Below are 19378 nucleotides of genomic sequence, written 5' to 3'. Positions count from 1 at the left end.
GAGTGATCCCTGGCGAGTGAAGGCCGGCTCCGTGTGCGGGGACTGGTGCTCGGGACTGCGCTGTGTGCGAGGCAGTGAAGTGAAGAGAGTGAGTGAAGAGTGATCCCTGGCGAGTGAAGGCCGGCTCCGTGTGCGGGGACTGGTGCTCGGGACTGCGCTGTGTGCGAGGCAGTGAAGTGAAGAGGGTGAGTGATGAGTGATCCCTCGGCGAGTGAAGGCCGGCTCCGTGTGCGGGGACTGGTGCTCGGGACTGCGCTGTGTGCGAGGCAGTGAAGTGAAGAGGGTGAGTGATGAGTGATCCCTCGGCGAGTGAAGGCCGGCTCCGTGTGCGGGGACTGGTGCTCGGGACTGCGCTGCGTGCGAGGCAGTGAAGTGAAGAGGGTGAGTGATGAGTGATCCCTGGCGAGTGAAGGCCGGCTCCGTGTGCGGGGACTGGTGCTCGGGACTGCGCTGTGTGCGAGGCAGTGAAGTGAAGAGGGTGAGTGATGAGTGATCCCTGGCGAGTGAAGGCCGGCTCCGTGTGCGGGGACTGGTGCTCGGGACTGCGCTGTGTGCGAGGCAGTGAAGTGAAGAGAGTGAGTGATGAGTGATCCCTGGCGAGTGAAGGCCGGCTCCGTGTGCGGGGACTGGTGCTCGGGACTGCGCTGTGTGCGAGGCAGTGAAGTGAAGAGGGTGAGTGATGAGTGATCCCTGGCGAGTGAAGGCCGGCTCCGTGTGCGGGGACTGGTGCTCGGGACTGCGCTGTGTGCGAGGCAGTGAAGTGAAGAGAGTGAGTGATGAGTGATCCCTGGCGAGTGAAGGCCGGCTCCGTGTGCGGGGACTGGTGCTCGGGACTGCGCTGCGTGCGAGGCAGTGAAGTGAAGAGGGTGAGTGATGAGTGATCCCTGGCGAGTGAAGGCCGGCTCCGTGTGCGGGGACTGGTGCTCGGGACTGCGCTGTGTGCGAGGCAGTGAAGTGAAGAGAGTGAGTGATGAGTGATCCCTCGGCGAGTGAAGGCCGGCTCCGTGTGCGGGGACTGGTGCTCGGGACTGCGCTGTGTGCGAGGCAGTGAAGTGAAGAGAGTGAGTGATGAGTGATCCCTCGGCGAGTGAAGGCCGGCTCCGTGTGCGGGGACTGGTGCTCGGGACTGCGCTGTGTGCGAGGCAGTGAAGTGAAGAGGGTGAGTGATGAGTGATCCCTCGGCGAGTGAAGGCCGGCTCCGTGTGCGGGGACTGGTGCTCGGGACTGCGCTGTGTGCGAGGCAGTGAAGTGAAGAGGGTGAGTGATGAGTGATCCCTGGCGAGTGAAGGCCGGCTCCGTGTGCGGGGACTGGTGCTCGGGACTGCGCTGTGTGCGAGGCAGTGAAGTGAAGAGAGTGAGTGATGAGTGATCCCTCGGCGAGTGAAGGCCGGCTCCGTGTGCGGGGACTGGTGCTCCGGACTGCGCTGCGTGCGAGGCAGTGAAGTGAAGAGAGTGAGTGATGAGTGATCCCTCGGCGAGTGAAGGCCGGCTCCGTGTGCGGGGACTGGTGCTCGGGACTGCGCTGCGTGCGAGGCAGTGAAGTGAAGAGAGTGAGTGATGAGTGATCCCTCGGCGAGTGAAGGCCGGCTCCGTGTGCGGGGACTGGTGCTCCGGACTGCGCTGCGTGCGAGGCAGTGAAGTGAAGAGAGTGAGTGATGAGTGATCCCTCGGCGAGTGAAGGCCGGCTCCGTGTGCGGGGACTGGTGCTCGGGACTGCGCTGTGTGCGAGGCAGTGAAGTGAAGAGGGTGAGTGATGAGTGATCCCTGGCGAGTGAAGGCCGGCTCCGTGTGCGGGGACTGGTGCTCGGGACTGCGCTGTGTGCGAGGCAGTGAAGTGAAGAGGGTGAGTGATGAGTGATCCCTGGCGAGTGAAGGCCGGCTCCGTGTGCGGGGACTGGTGCTCGGGACTGCGCTGTGTGCGAGGCAGTGAAGTGAAGAGGGTGAGTGATGAGTGATCCCTGGCGAGTGAAGGCCGGCTCCGTGTGCGGGGACTGGTGCTCGGGACTGCGCTGTGTGCGAGGCAGTGAAGTGAAGAGAGTGAGTGATGAGTGATCCCTCGGCGAGTGAAGGCCGGCTCCGTGTGCGGGGACTGGTGCTCCGGACTGCGCTGCGTGCGAGGCAGTGAAGTGAAGAGAGTGAGTGATGAGTGATCCCTCGGCGAGTGAAGGCCGGCTCCGTGTGCGGGGACTGGTGCTCGGGACTGCGCTGTGTGCGAGGCAGTGAAGTGAAGAGAGTGAGTGATGAGTGATCCCTCGGCGAGTGAAGGCCGGCTCCGTGTGCGGGGACTGGTGCTCGGGACTGCGCTGTGTGCGAGGCAGTGAAGTGAAGAGGGTGAGTGATGAGTGATCCCTGGCGAGTGAAGGCCGGCTCCGTGTGCGGGGACTGGTGCTCGGGACTGCGCTGTGTAAGAGGCAGTGAAGTGAAGAGGGTGAGTGATGAGTGATCCCTGGCGAGTGAAGGCCGGCTCCGTGTGCGGGGACTGGTGCTCGGGACTGCGCTGTGTGCGAGGCAGTGAAGTGAAGAGGGTGAGTGATGAGTGATCCCTGGCGAGTGAAGGCCGGCTCCGTGTGCGGGGACTGGTGCTCGGGACTGCGCTGTGTGCGAGGCAGTGAAGTGAAGAGGGTGAGTGATGAGTGATCCCTGGCGAGTGAAGGCCGGCTCCGTGTGCGGGGACTGGTGCTCGGGACTGCGCTGTGTGCGAGGCAGTGTCGGGACACAGACGAGCGGTGGGAAGAGCCACTGCAATGGCGGCTTCAGGAGGGGCTATCGCACAAAGAAAGGTCGTAGTTGCAAAAAATGAAAGTGGTCAGATATTGGCTTTGGAATATTATTTACAAACTACAGGTTTCAAATACAGAACCTTAGTAGCTCCGTGCAACTTTTGATGAGATAAAAGTTTAACATATGAAATTAAATATTTAAGTAAACATGAATATACACTAATCAATAAAATTGGTCTCGGGAGGGGCTGTCGCCCCCACCGCCCCCCCCCCCTTCTGGAGCCGCGCTAGAGCTACTGTCGAGTCGAGCTGCAGTCGGGAGAGTGAACTGCGGACTAAACGAAACAGTGATTAAATTATGGACAGACATTTCAAGTTTTGAAATTTGATTAACAATGTAAATAGTAGTTGGTAAATAAAGCTGTATGTTTTTGGAACCTGTTTTCCCCCACTCGCAACAGTGTATACACCACAGGTGTGTTGGCTCCGCGCAACTGCTAGTCGCAGCCGCGGGCGAACGGGCCAATGAGCGGGCTGTCGCGCTGTGTGAGATCACGAGGTCAGCAGGAGCCACTGCAGAGGCCCTGGTGCCCGTCAGCGGTACCAGCCAGTAGAGCCGTTATACTTCTATTCTATGGCAGTACTCAAATATTAATCTAAAATAATTTTAAAAAACACATTATAGTACTAAGTATGTGTTTGTACGTTTGTTTTATTGTTCAAACGACTGAAATCAGTCTGTAAAGAATCACTTCATATTATCTTTGAAAGATTTGTGCATTGGGAGTGCATGACTTGATTAAGCTTTTGGACATACACCATTGCTAAGCACATGTATGTCTGTAAAAGAAAACTAAAAAAATACCCAAATACACAAAATAAGCAAAAAATTGGTGCACAAGATATAAACACCACATAATATTCCATAACAAGAATATGGTCAACAAACAAAGAAAAATGGACTAAGAGAACGAAACAAAAACCCACAAATGATGACAGCACAAAAATATTAACACCCCCCCCCCCCCCAAAAAAAAAAAACCCCTTCAGCACAACAGTTGAAACGAGACAAATACACGACAAAACGAAAAGACGAAACAAACACAATAGTTAGAATCACTACAAACAGACCTTAACCTTATTGAGCTGTCTCAATATTATAATATTTTGAAGAAGAAAAAAAACGTTTTCCCAGATTTGAACCACTTCCCTTGGTGTTACAAGCGCTTATCCTATAGGGAATTCTAAAAGGATCATATTTTATTGTTTGTGATGCCAGTTTTCTTACGTATCTTAAAACGTAAAATTACTCTTTACTATGACTATTTTAGTTTACCAAATATATTCCAGAGTAGTTTCACTATCATAAGGCTACATTTGGCTCATCAATACGTTTGGTATGTCCCTTAATGTTTGCGGAAGTGACTATATACGGGTTCATGTTGCAACACGTTGGTACGCCATCTTGTTTACACATTTTCGTCCCATTTTCACGAAATAACTTCTGCTAAATGTCGTTTACAGTGAGATAAGATAAACAAGAGATAATAAAATTTGGAAACTTTAATGTGATGTTTACCAATTTATGCAAATATTTTAAGGAACGTCGTATTTTGCTTGATAAGCGGAAATATAGTTTCGCTCCTTCAACTCGCACGTGTATGCTCCCCACGAAGTATGTGATGTCCAGACATGGCTGTGTCTGCTAAGTGCTCAGGAGATGAAGATGAGATTGGGCTGGCACATCGTAAGCCAAGCTTAAGCCAAGATTACCGATGACGTCACAAGTCACGTGTGTGATTCTTCCCATTGTGCCAGGTCCTTTGTACCGCTGCCTCCCCCTCTAAGGGCGGGGCTGTGTAGGTCAGGCAGTAATCTCGGCTCTCAGGCGCCGAGCAGCCGGCTTGTGCACGTGTGGGCGCTTTTAGCGGAACAAACAGTTCCAACAACACGAGGTAAGGCTGGGTTCACAATTGAATAACACAAGCGAGTGCACAGCAGGCCCCGCGCACCACCTGTGCGAAGTCGGTTAGTTTCAGCCAATGAAATTTCGCGATGTATCCGACATCTTTTGGCAGTGTTAGTAAGTAACTATAGGTTTGTTTGACTCGAGGTTTCTCGTGCTCCCCGGGAGTTGAAAAAGTTGGGAGCAAGTTGACCTGAGGGCAAAAAAAGTCGGTAACTTTTAATACACGAAGAAAACGCTATTTGTTGTAAAACAATGATGGCGGAAAATACAGCGGACATCATGAGATATTTGACTTGATGTAAGTTTTTGGACATACGCCATTGCTTAGCAATGGCGTATGTCCAAAAACTTACATCAAGTCATGCACTCCCATTGCACAAATCTTTTAAAGATAACATGAGATATTTGTTTGGAAATGAAAATTCATCTGAAGATGAAGCTGCTATTGATTTACCGTATAATGGACTACAAATTATGAGAGAGCTTGAAGGTAAAAAATATAAATATTGCTTTTTGACTTTAAACCATCTGTTTTGCATTAGCTAACCTGTACTAGGAAACGATTGCAAATATTGTGATTGTTAAATAAAGGACGCCAAATAAGTTATATTGAAATGTTTTTTCCGCTTCAATTTTGTCATCTATCAAAATATTACCGTCATCACCAAATGTAGCTTGATAACATATCGACTCCGTCAAAGTCGCCCCAAAACAACCAGCAGACGACTTGCCCTCGCAACTCTTCCTCGAGAAGAGCAGCATCGAGAGCATGACCTGAGTGACCTGAGAGCAACTTGCCCCCGCGAGTAAAACGACCATCCGCCATATTGCTTCCGGAAAAGGGCGCCCCGAGAGTTGACAGGTCAAAAAGAGACCTCGAGTCAAACAAACCTTATATTAACTACGGGAAGCCTTCTTTGCACAGACGAGAGAGCCGAAACCCGAAGTTCATAGCTGTATCCCAATACCTAGGGATGCGTCCATTAAGTTCACGTCCCTACATCCCTAAACAAATGCACCCACAGTTTAAAGGATGCATTCTAAAGGATGTACGATATCCGAATAGTTATACAGCTAGCACTACCTGGTGGTTTGTCATTGTACTAATGTGAATTAGCATTTTTATATTCATGACATCTAAGGTGGGCCAGTAAAACGTAAATGAACATTCAAATTTCTAAACAATTTCGGATGATTTAAATTATTGTTGGGAATTGAAATATGGAAGAAAATTTGAATCGGCGACTTGTTTTTCCTACAATTCAAATTAATTTACTGTTTATGTGAATTATGTAAACATATAGGCCTACTAATGGTATAAGTATTTATAAATACCATATTTACATTTCACGTATTTATCTTCAAGTTCAAAATCCATTTTGATTCATTATCTCGTATCACACGTTCGCTCTTTAAAGGTTATGTTCACAATAACAAAGCTAAGCGATGTATGGACGTATCAGTGGATGTCAGAGTCGCATCCCTAAAAATCTCGAACTAATGGACGCATGAGAGGATGCATCGACATCCCTTGTGAGAATTCGGATACAACTCAGCGATGGCCGCGTCCATTACGATGCACTAACTATGGATCCCTTAGCTAAGGGATCCATTAGGCCACTATTCGGATACGGCTCATGTTTTTTTCCGTATCTTTAATGTAGCTATCCTAACCAAATCAACCGTCCACAATGATTTAAAGTATTTATAATGTAGCTAACCTAACCTAACTGACCATTAGTATCCTTTTATCAACACCGCCATATTTATTTACAATGAACAAAAAAACCCGGAGATGCACGATCGGGCGTTTGGCTCTCTCGTCTGTGAAAAGAATGATTCCCTATTAACTACCAAATGCTTATCCCGTGTCACCTGAACCAGAAATATGCGAGCACAGTTTTTCAACATATAAATAAATAAAGGGTTATATAAAATATTTATCTGACCATTCTAACCACTACACATATTTTATTTACAATTTTTGCTGATGACTCATAAGTAAGAGCGTTAATTAATTTTAAAGCAGGCATTACACCTGAGCATTGTAATATCTCGACAATTTCTTTCCAAGATATTATTGATAAATATAAACAGTTCACGAGCCCCACTAAAATGGTTTCTTACTCTACTCTCATTGGCTGTTGCGCCATGCGCCCGTAACAGATATAAAATATATTAATTCCCCTTGTAAGCGCAGGACATATCTCCCGTGCACACGACCATCCTATGCGCTATTGTGAATAAGTAGGTTCGGAAACATGGTGGTCAAATATTGCGCTCAAGACCTACTGTTACGGTTTTTTTCCAGTTGTGCAACCAACTTTAGACTTTCGCGCTGTGGAAGGTGAAACAGCGTCATCTTCACGTGAAGGTAACGCGGCGACAGCCAACATTTGCAGTTTTCCGAAATTATTATCATTTGGCGACAACTTACTTTTAAGGTCTGGTTTCTTCTGGGCATGAGCGTATAGTAAAATATCTCGAAAGTATCAATCATATGGAATCCATGGGGGTTAATTGGTTGAGAGCGGAGTTAATCAAGGGTTTTTAAATATACAAGCTTAAAATGGAAAACAATAAGTGATCATGTTTAAATTAGATTCACGCGTGTTACAACAAATACTACGTTTCAGCTTGCATCGATTCCCGATGAGTTTCTGTACCTACACTTGCTACTCATGCTCTTCGCTTGCTACACTTCTTTTTTCCACCTTCGCGGTGTTTTTTGTGACGATGTACTCGTTAAATTGTTTCTAACTTCTCTGAGAATACAAAAAAAAAAGGAATAAAAATGGTTGGGTTTCGGCAGAACTGGCCTATTCCTGGAAACAATTAGCTTTAGCTTGAAGAATTACCCAGTCACCACCTGCTTATAATTACCGCGCTGGTTAAATACAGTAGGTGTAAGATATTTGAAATCTTGGGACCCGTCACGGCATCACAACCTTATAGCTTCTGCTCGTGACAGGGGTAGGGGAAGGGAAGGAGAATCGGTAGGGCTCGCTTACTCTTCCCCTCCAGTGCAGTGGCCGGTGATAGCAGTAAGACACCCAGGCTTTCAGCTAACCTGCTTTCAGTTAAGAAAAAAAAATAGTGTCTAAGGGGGGGGGGGATTAGAACCCCTAATGCCCCCCACCCCCCTGGCTGCGCCCTTGGTCGCAGTTACAGAATCAGAACTGTGTGTGTCTACGTACTTGCTGGTGTGTAGCCAGTCAGCTCTCGGCCAGCCAGCCCGGGTCACGTGGTGCGTGTGACGCGATGGGGAAGCCTTCTTTTCACAGACGAGAGAGCCAAACCTCCGATCGCGCATCTTCGTTTTTTTTTTTTGGTTCATTGTAAAAGGTTAGGTTAGCTACATTATAAATACTTTAAAACATTGTGGACGGTTGATTTGGTTAGGATAGCTACATTGAAGATACTGTGAAATCATGTAAACGGTTTCCTAGCCCTGGATAGCTACATATTAAAAAGTTATTTTCTAAGCAACCATAAAATGATTTTACAGTATTTTCAATGTAGCTATACTTACCTAATATAACCAACCATCCACAATGTTTTAAAGTATTTATAATGTAGCTAACCTATCCTAATCGACCGCAAAATTTAGTGCCACACCGGTTTATACAATGAGATAGAACGGGGGGGTGGAAGCGAGCATGAACTTGGGGGAAGTCTTGTGTGAATGAAGGCTTCCCGACGCGATGAGCCGCTGTCTCCGGTCGACCTGCCGCTTCGGAGTCACGAGACAGACTCCCCTCGCCTGATCGCCGGCTGCACGCACGAATAAGTGTCTCGTTCCTCCTGAGCCGAGCGTGCAAGAACCGGCCGACAGCCGTGCGAGAAAATCTTCTATAATATCAAACAGGTTAAGGCGGGCTTTTAAAATACTTAATTGTTCGTGATTATATTCAAACAAATTATTTAAATTACCTAAATTTGAAAAAACTGTAAATAATATTTGAAAATTAAAAAGTATGCAATTTTTCATCAATGTTTTCTTATGACGTTATCACGTAAAATTATCGTCCGTAAACCGACTTTACAGACAACCCCCCCTTTTTTAAAAAAAAATGTGTTACAGTTTTGTTTGGTTAAAGAAAACGGAAAGTTGGTAGCTTAGATGCGTAGCTACAAATATATTTGTAAGTCATAAAAAATAAGTTTTTTCTTTTTCTTAAAATACAAAAAAAAAAAAAATAACTACAATTTATGAGATACTAGTTAAAATATTTCTTATTTGTAATGCATTTTTAAAACTAAAATAGACAAGTATTTGTGTGGCTTGTGAAACGTGTAAAAATATACATTTCCAATGTTCCTTGTCTAGAATACTAGGTTAGGAGGCTAGCTAGGAGCCAAGCAGGCTGTATGACTAGACTAGGAGGCTAGCAGACTAAAATGTAGAGACCGGAAAAATTCGCGGGTTCAATGACCTCCAGGATGGACTCCACTATCCTCTACACACTCAGGCAAATGCCAACTGTTCATTGGCTGCTGACTTGTGAGTCGTCTCGACTGGGCGGCCTGTGATTCGACACTTCCACGAGTGAGAGTCTCTAATTGGCCCTCATTACTCCAGATTAACAGTGAATGAATGGCAGAAGCAGCACTAAGGTATAATTATTTGAATTGTAGCATTTCACGAAATGAATCCGCGAATTTTTCAGGTCTCTACTAAAAAGGCTAGGCTAGAAGGCTAAAACGCAAGGCTGGGAGGCTAACAGGCTAAAAGGCCAGGATAGGAGGCTAGGCTAGGAAGCTGTAAGGCTAGCACGCTGTATGACAAGACTAGGAGGCTAGCAGACTAGAAGGCCAGGCTGGGAGGTCAGGCTAGGAGGCTGTAAGGCTAGCTAGGAGGCTAGGAGGCTAGAAGGCCAGGCTAGCAGGCCAGGCTGGGAGGCTAACAGGCTAAAAGGCCAGGATAGGAGGCTAGGCTAGGAAGCTGTAAGGCTAGCACGCTGTATGACAAGACTAGGAGGCTAGAAGGCCAGGCTGGGAGGCCAGCGGGCACCAACCGTGCGTGTGGCTGAAGTTGGAGTCGAGGTCCATCTTGTCGTCCTTGTCGTGCAGCTTGTCGTGTCGCGGCGAGGACCCGCCCTTCATGGACCGGAAGTACTGGCTCCAGCGCGTCCTGCCGGCGTCCTTCTTCAGCCGCTTCTCCTTCGCTCTTCTGGAACAAGCGCAGCCCTGCAACTGCCTGTCGGCCATCTTGGCGCGGGCGCCCGTGTGCGCGTGGCGACACCTTCATATCGCGTCATTGTTTATTCCCCGTGCGATAACAAAAATAAAGAAGATTTTAAGTAGTCTATAACGGTAATTCCAGCGCTGGTTCCTGGTCGTGGTGTCTGTTGTAGTGCCGACCGCCATCTTGGATTGTGAAATCATGGCGGCCATCTTGGAAGACCTTACCTTGACCCGGTGGCCATTTTGTTTTCCACCATTTTGAATTCTAGAATTATTTGCCATGGAACCCCTAACTCCATTTCGTTTCCATTTTCATTACGTTCGCCATCATGAAAATCTGTATTTTATTATCCGATTTTAATGGGAAAATTGTTTAATTTAATAAAAAATTTATTTTTAAATATGGTGGGAGTAATGAAAAGGGCAAAGCTTCTAGTATGAAAGATGGTGGAAATTCTTTATTAAAATTTCTATAATTATATATTTTATTATTTTAAAAAAAAATTCCTTTAAAATCTGATAAAAATACTGATTTTAAAGCTGGCAACTATAACGAAAATGGCAACGTTAGGGAGTGGAGAGCTCGATGGCCGAAAATTCTAGAATTCAAAATGGCGAAAAAATGGCGTTAAACAAAATGGCAAATCCAATATGACCGCTGGGGTTAAGGACAAGGTTAAAGGTCAAGATTATCCGAGAATGTCACCATAACATTACGATCTAAGATGGCTGTAGTGGCCATAGGCACTACAACCAGGAACCAGGCTCAGGAAATACTATTATATACTACTTGTATATAATATTTTTCTTTCTGGCGCAAACGCACCAAACATACGACAGTCATCACTCCTTGGAGGTTTTTGTAAATTGATATTTGTAAAGAAGTTTGATTAATTCATAATTTAACATTCAGTCCAAAAATACTACTGTCCGTTTACCATTTCAGAGATTTCACATATAAATTTAGTAAATAAAATCTTAAGTCTACAATAATAATATAATAACAAATGCACTATTTAAACCATTTTTCGAAAGCAAAAATCTGACTCGCATTTATGTAATTGGTAAATTGAATTAAGGTGATTATTTTTGTTATTAGGTCTTGATGTAAGTTAGTAGCTGTATCTAGTTTTTAACTTATGGAACATTCTGCATAGAAATATTTTTATCTTTAACTCCTCCCCTTCAGGACTTAAAGGTCTGATAAGGTCTTTTTTATTATTATTACCAGCATTGAAAATCGTGAAGGAGATGGACTCAGACATCACAAAAAAAAATATTGGGAGTCTGGGGTTTCTAAAAGACGTAAGGCAAAAGAAGCAACAATGAAACCAGCAGAAGAGATGGCAAAGATAAGAAAATCGGAACAGTTTTTCGATGTTCAATCAAAACAAGTGTCAAAAAGGAGTGATGACTTTGCAGAACCTGGCCAAGGTGACAATGCTTCAGTGGAGATGATTGTTTAACCCGGCAAGGAAAAGGCAGAAGTAGTAACGGGTACTTAGAAATGGAAGAACACATAGAAAAGGGAGGCTGATAGTAGAATCTGAGGGCCCACCAGAGCGAACGAAGAACAGGAGTGTGTGTACGACAGCGAAGTCTGGCCCGGACAGAAGACAGTCGCGCGATAGGCCTGTGCCGTGTGACGGGAAGCCATCATTTCACAGACGAGAGAGCCACACCCGAAGTTCCCCGAAGTTCATGCTCGCTTTTTTTTTCGTTCTATCTCATAGTATAAACCGGTGTGGCATTAAATTTTGCGGTCGATTAGGATAGGTTAGCTACATTATAAATACTTTAAAACATTGTGGATGGTTGGTTATATTAGGTAAGTATAGCTACATTAAAAATACTGTAAAATCATTTTATGGTTGCTTAGCAAATAACTTTTTAATATGTAGCTATCCAGCGCTAGGAAACCGTTTACATGATTTCACAGTATCTTTAATGTAGCTATCCTAACCAAATCAACCGTCCACAATGTTTTAAAGTATTTATAATGTAGCTAACCTAACCTAATTGACCATTAGTTATCATGAGTTGTCCAAAACAAACATTCACGGACACACGGAAAACGGAAAATATGGCGGCGTACAAATAAATACCGTTGCCTTGTTTATGGTCTTTCCTTTTATCAACACCGCCATATTTATTTACAATGAACAAAAAAAAAACAGAAGATGCACGATCGGGCGTTTGGCTCTCTCGTCTGTGAAAAGGCTTCCGCCGTGTGCCAGGTTTCAACCGCCGCTACAGCCAGAGGTCAACACTCCCACAGAACCAGTTCCGTCAGCTGACACGCCAACACGTGAGCTAAATACCGCCACACGGAGTCCTCACTCTCATCGGCTCGTTGGTCTAGGGGCATGATTCTCGCTTAGGGTGCGAGAGGTCCCGTGTTCAAATCCCGGACGAGCCCGTGTTTTTTTCTTTACATTTTTACGAAGACCTCGCATTAAATAAAGTCGCTACACGGAACATTCCTGTGATCATAATTTTTCCCGACTTTACCAAATTTAAAATTAAGTCCTATTATACACTTAAAAAGGGCTTCATTCTGTTAGAATTAGCTATACTAGCTGACCCGTGCGACAACTTTGCAGAGTATCGTGATTAATGTTAAACAAATTCATTATCGACGGCGCCTGCCACATGTTAATTACATGTATTTTCATTGGGAATTATTTAACGAAAACATTAATTTTAAACTATTTTTCATCAATAGCGGGGAACATAAACTTTAAAATTACGTTTTAATGATTAATTTTTATGAAGAATTAAGGGATATATGGCGTTGCTGAAAAAAAACTTAGAAAAATATGTAAACGCTGATGTTTCAAGTGAATATCCGATTCGATACTTATCGAATACGATTCGATATCTATCGAAAAATCGACGCATCCATTAAAAGACCTCTCCTTAGATGTCTTTAAATCTCAAATTGAAGAGAAGCTGTACATTTTTAGACCGTGGGTCTATTTCTCGTCGTTAGCCGGCACAATAAGCTTTAAAATGAGGGGTAAAATCATGGAGTTCGATAAAGGAATAAGGTATATCTCGCGGACCGACAGAAAAACATGCTAGAGAAATAATGTATAAGATGTTTGTCAATGTGATTAACCAAGAGTTAAATATTCAGGCAAATAAGTGGATTATGAATAAAGGTGTTATTTTGTTGTCTACAGAGGACGTCATAGTTAGATACCGGAAAAATTCGCGGGTTCATTTCATGATACGCTATAATCCAAACAACTGTATCTTTATATTGCTTCTGTGATTGACTCACAGTTCATCTGAAGGACTTTTGAGCCAATGAAAAACCCTTCGACCAAAACAGTATCGATTCGCAAGCGTCCCAGTTGACAGGTGTCACGAGTCAATAGCCAATTAGCAGGTGGCATTTGCCCGAGTGTGTAGGGGATTGTGCAGTCTATCCTAGAGGACATCGAAATCGCGAATTTTTCCAGTCACTAGTCATAGTACTTCGGAGTACATCAGAGTGCATTGTAGTACATTAGTAGAGACCTGCAAAATTCGCGGTTTCGATGGCCTTCATGATAGACTGCACATACCCCCTGTACACTCGGGCAAATAACGCAAGTTCATTGGCTGCCGACTTGTAAGTCGTCTCAGCTGGTTTGTCTGTGTTTCGATCCTTCTTTGGTTGAGGGTTTATAACTAGAGCCACGGAATTTTCGCGCATTCATTTAGTCGCAAGCTAGAATGCAAACCTCCACACTGTCGCACTATGTTCATGATTGGACTGCAGTTATCTGGACACGCCCCTCTACGACCGTGAGCCAACGATCTCCAGCTAGGAGAGAAGTAAGCGAATCAGGTAGTGCCGATTAAAAAGGATAAAACTGTTCTCGCTAAGAAATCAACCAATGGTAAAGTAAACATGGGTCGAGCACACCTATAACTTTGAATTATATCCTGAGGCCAGAGGAATCGGCGAAATTTCCGGGACTCTATTTATAACTGGTTTGGTTTCGTCCAAATGAACAGTAAGCCAATAGCAAAATTATCTAAGAGGTATATATATGTGTTTGAATTCTAGTCTATCACCGAATGCATCCGCGAATTTTGCAGGTTTCACATTAGAGGGTATTAGAGATCGTAATAATGGTAACATTTGTTTAAATGTTCCTTCCCCACTAACAAAAAGGCCTAAGGTGGAAATGACCGAGGGACTGAGTCAGGAACTAAGGAACTGACTTCAGGAACTGACTGCCGTATAAACACCGCCGCGCCGCGGATACAGATTCTCTGCTTCTCCCTCCCCCATTTGTCTTCGACCCTCCGTTTTTCTTGCCGGTTCTTCCGGCCCGCTGATCACCCCTTACTCCTCCTCCTTTACTGCTTCCCTTCTCGGCGGTCTTTCATTCCCCCCTCCTCCCTCAGGGGTTGCCGTGGAGGGGGGATGAGGCATCGAGGGCCGGACCAATCAGGACGCGTGCTCAGACTCCGGGACGATGGGGTCTCCCGGAAGAAGCCATATTTATTCCCTCCCCTCCCCCCCCCTGCGAGGGGAGACGCACGACTCTGGCTCCTAAGGGCCGGGGGGGGGGGGGGGGCGAGGAAAGAAGTCGGAATGGCGGAATGATATCTGCGTGTGGGTGTGGGTGGGTGAGGAGGGGGGTGTCACAAGCCTCAGACTCTGCGTGACGTCACTAGCACAACTGTCCTCGTTTCCGTCGACACATGAGCTAGAGACCGGAATCAATTCGCGGGTTCATTTCTTTGAATTGCTACAATTCAAATAATCATACCTTAGCGCTGCTTCTGCCATTGGTTCACTGTTAATCTGGAGTAATGACGGGCCAATTAGAGACCCTAACTCGTAGAATCACAGGCTGCCCAGTGGAGACGACTCACAAGTCAACAGCCAATGAACAGTTGGCATTCGCCAGAGTGTGTAGAGGATAGTGGAGTCTATTCTGGAGGCCATTGAACCCGCGAATTTTTCTGGTCTCTAACGATTATTCCCACCTATCATCACTCCGCCTGGACAGACACACCCGGTGTGCACAGCTTCACAAGAAGCCAAGTGAATTGAAAACTGCCCAAGACATTCGAGTGGCGTCTGTCTGGGAGAAGCATGTGATAACACCCTGAGGGTGGACCAGTAGTTCTGTTTCAGGATTTTTGTTTCCAAACTGTATTTTTCAGGAGAGTGAAAATGGCTTGAACGCGTGTTTTCAGAAATCTCCCGGTTCATATTCTTGAAAACATTCAAGTTTCTCCTCCATATAATGTTGCGGTCACCGTTCAGATCTCACAGTTGTCATACAGTTAAACGGATGAACTCACTATCAAATATAAATGCAATAAACCTTACTCGACATTGTTTACAAAAATATTTTTATGATATAATACTATAGATAGTAAATTTTTAAAAAAGCTGATTATCTGTCTGTAACTTCGTGTAATTTAAGCCAAACTCTGACATACAGTCAGCCAGGGCGAGCCGAGTATGAACGGGTTGTTAGCAGTTAGTCCACACAGTCAGTCCACTATTCAATCAACACAGTCAGTCCACAGTCAGTCTACAAGCTAGTCCATACAGGCGCTTGCAACCCACGCTGTCTCACCCAGGGCTGGTGGCGTCGGTTTAGACTCGACGGTCTCATGCACTGTCTAGCCACGTGAGCGTTCCCATTGGCCCCCTGCAAGGCTTATACTAGGCAGCAGGCGATTGGTTAGAACTTCCTCTCCGTGTTTATTACTAGAGACCGGAAAACTTCGCGGATTCCTTTCGAGACAGGCTGGAATCCAAACTCGTTTAGCTTAATGCTGCGTCAGTGATTGGACCGCTATTTACCTGAAGGACTCTGAGCCAATTGCAAATCGAATCATAAGAATCGCAGTAAACAGGTGTCCCGAGTCGGTAGCCAATGACCAGGTGATAGTTGCCCGAGTACATTGAGAATCGTGGAGTCTGTCCTAGTGGTCATTGAAACCGCGAATTTTCCCAGTCCCTATTTATTACTGGGTCAGGGCCCTGCAAGGCTAGCCAGTCTGAAGCAGGCCTGAATCTGCAGTGCTGATGATTATCTGTAACCGCAGTTATAAGTACAGCTAAAAGAATGTCATGAATCGAACAGAAATATTTTTTTTTTTGAAATCACCGTTATTTGTGAATATGTACATCAACATGAAAGCAAATATATCCCTACAAAATATGTTTCCTGTAGTACTGTGTTGGGATTCTTGCCCAGGCAATTATACTTTGTGTCGTCCCAGTAGCCTACTTGCATTGGTTAAAATAATTCGCAAACCGTTCTCTGAATGGCTTTCCAGTAGGCATTAACTGCACACATTAATGAGTATAATAAAATAAAATCCTTTTTTTAAATATTTTATAATATTTTCCATGAATTAAAAAATATGTATATGTTCGTATAAAACATTAATAAAAATTTAAACTATGCACCAGTTTTCGTAAGCGCAACAAGAAACTCTCAGTACTGTTTCCATAAACGTATTTCATAAATACAAAAATAACCACAGCCATATGTAGTAGAAATTGACAATATTTTTTCATGTAGTATTATTAAGTACATACTATGTTTTGGCAACTGGTTTCCCAAGGAATATTTTGTGAAAGTACAAGTTTATTTTTATACACGGAAATTGTGTTTTCAATCACATTTTTTTGACGATACTCACACGCAGTTACCGCACCCAAAGTTAAAATTCGATACCTCAGCAGCTACGTTAACTATTGAATCATTTGATTGGCAGATCGAAATTTTAAATGTTATTATCAAACAGCTCCGATATTAGCGAAAGAGACTTGGAAAATACTAAACCCCGGCTTCGGACTTGATTTTCGACAGTAAATTATATTAAAATATTATACATTTTGTTAAAATTAATTAAACATTTAATAATATAAAGTTTCAATTTGGCTTTGTGAACTTTGGTTCGCGTCATTCGCCACAGATGGCATCATCGTGGTTACACAATTCCTTCCATACAACTTCCGTTTCATTCACGAAATTACTCCTAGCAAATGCCGTATACCAACAGCTAAGATGTCACACATCAAAAATCATCGTGTTGTATAACGGAGTACTGTTTGTAGACACACTCACACAGCCTTGTTTGCATCACATTAATCGGACAGTTCCGTTGGCAACTAGCGAGCCTCGTGCGCAGAAGACACTAACCAGTCTACGCCACCACTGTTCCATGGTCGTCTCTGCTGCGGATCCCCTGAGAGTCCGCAGTGCTGCAATCTGCATGGCAGCGCTGTGCAGAGGGATGCGTGTAGAATGTTCTACAGGCGCTCAAACGCGTCGGTTGTTCCAAAGAGATTTATCACGAAAATATTAATCTGTCCACCATCAACGAGACATAGTGAATAATGGCGAATTCAGATAATAAACTGCTTGCCTTGAAGCGCACTAGTGCCCACCTTACTGGAGGGAGGGTGGGTTGTTATACAAAAATGGCGTATTCATAACACGTCAATTGCGGGACCAGACAGTAATCCTCTAGGAGAGCTCTTGAGCCATCGGGAGATGGATACGCCATTTCGACGCGACCAGGAGATGTTTGGGGAGCAGTTGCGACGAGAGGCCAATGCTCCCATCCCAGCATCCAGCTAACTCACAGTTGACATTAAGGAAAGTTCATTCCAAGAGTATGACAAAGCGCCATGCAGGGACTCCCCAGACAGCCCAGTGAGCCTGTGAACTGGTCGGAGTGCATCCAGGCTAGTGCCGCCGCTTACAGCAGGGTGGGGGCCGCTCCCGTCGCGCTCTGACACACATCAGACACACCGACTCGCCATGTGACCTGGCCGGTAGCGGGAACCTCAGCCTGTGCGGTGTGCAGGGAAGTCCTCAGACTCGCAGGACCAGATTCTCGGCCCGGTCGTGGTCCTTCAGTGTCCAGATATGCCATTTGCCATTTCACATTTTTTGGATCTTCTCATTCTCAGCGATTCAAAGGCCTTCGGGAGCTGGCTGGACTGACCCCCTCCCCCCCCCCCCCCCAAGTCTGCCGGTGTCTGCATAGAGGACATTCGAACCTCAGCAGACACCTCTCGCCAACATCTGAGGACGTCGAAGTACGAGGACTCCCCGGCAGAGCCCACTAGTAGGAACCCTTGGTGCGGGGAGGCACCCTTTCCGTGGTCCGCTTGGACTCTGCTGTGTATACTAGAGCCGGCAGCAGATTCACCTCAGGAGGCAGGGTCTTCGAGGGGGAGTGAGTCTCGTGGAGGTTTTCCCAGGACAACCTGGAGATGGGGGGGGTTAAAACTGCGGTCCCAGTGGGAAAGCTGGTTCACAAGACCCGGAGACGTGACTATACTCAGGTAAAGATGATTCGCGATCATGCCAAGGAGTGCTGGCATCAGGAGAGCTCTAGGAACTGCCCGGTCTTCAGAGCTCGCAGGCCATAGCAGTAGTATGTGAATGACGGACCTGGCCCAGGCGCCAGGCGCGTGGTGGTGGTGTCGGAGTCCGCCATCTTGGATTGTGACGTCACGGCGGCAAAAATTCCTCAAAATTCCTCAAAAATGCCTCAAAATGACTTAAAATTTCCCGTTTTAAGAAAAAATTTCCCGTTTTCGAGGGAAAAATTCCCGTTTCGAGGGAAAATTTCCCGTTTTAGTCCTTAAAAATCCCAACGGCTAGAAATGTCCTGATAGAGGCTTAAGCATCCTTAACTCAAGCCTCAGTTAAGCCTCTATCAGGATGTGACCTTGACCTTTGACCTTGACCCCGACGGCCATCTTGGATCCACCATCTTGGATGACATCATTTCGTTTTCTCGAACATTCCGGCATTGTGTTATCGGCCATTTTGAATTATGACGTCACCGTTGCAATTTCCGTTACGGCCGCCATCTTTAAATTTATTATCCGATTTTAATGAAAAAATATTTTAAAATTATAAAAAAATTAAATAAATTTTTTTTAATAACATATTTAAAAAACAAACATTTACAACACGGAGCTCGGAGTCCTCGGTTCGAACCCGACGAGTGCAAAAAAATAAAAATGGTGACCGATCCTTCCCTCGTGGTGGACGCAGGCATACTGACTCCCTCCACTTTTTTTCAAAGCATATATATCGTCAGGTAGTATGACGTCATGTCCGCCATCTTGCCCTCGTCTGCTGGAAGCCATCATCAGTGTATCGTCGGCGAGAGTGCGCTGACGCCATGTTAGTTTAATTCTTATCCGCTAGAGTGCAGTAATCATTTATTATTGCTGTGACACCCGACATCTTGTCATTTGGCCGCCATCTTGAAAATCCGTAATTATTTAGCTAGAAATTCGGGAAAAATTCCAAAATTCATTAAATAAATTTGTAATCTATATACTGATTGATTAGGTCGACTAAGGTCCTTGGTACGATCTAGGACGATGCAAAAAAATTAAATATAACATCAATTTAACATAATAGTAACAGGTTCGAGGAATGAAACACCACAAGTTATTTTACAAACATAATATTTATTACATAATTTCTATTCTACTACA

The 19378-nt window shown here is 45.2% G+C and overlaps 1 protein-coding gene and 1 non-coding gene across 2 annotated transcripts in view; one reads left to right on the top strand and one right to left on the bottom strand.

Moving 5' to 3' along the window:
* Positions 1 to 19378, bottom strand: part of LOC134528611 (LIM/homeobox protein Lhx3) — a 74226-nt gene that overhangs the window by 10528 nt on the left and 44320 nt on the right. Inside the window, exon 8 of the mRNA XM_063362363.1 lies at positions 9708 to 9862. Coding sequence (XP_063218433.1) covers positions 9708 to 9862 — 155 coding nt within the window. The remainder of the gene's footprint in view (positions 1 to 9707; positions 9863 to 19378) is intronic.
* Trnap-agg (transfer RNA proline (anticodon AGG)) lies at positions 12224 to 12295 on the top strand. The gene has a single exon. It is a non-coding gene; the product is annotated as a tRNA-Pro (tRNA).

The sequence above is a fragment of the Bacillus rossius genome, chromosome 1, assembly GCF_032445375.1.
Source record: "Bacillus rossius redtenbacheri isolate Brsri chromosome 1, Brsri_v3, whole genome shotgun sequence".
NCBI lineage: Eukaryota > Metazoa > Arthropoda > Insecta > Phasmatodea > Bacillidae > Bacillus > Bacillus rossius.
The sequence above is the reverse complement of the archived record's forward strand: the minus strand, read 5'-3'. Positions and strand labels throughout refer to the sequence as shown.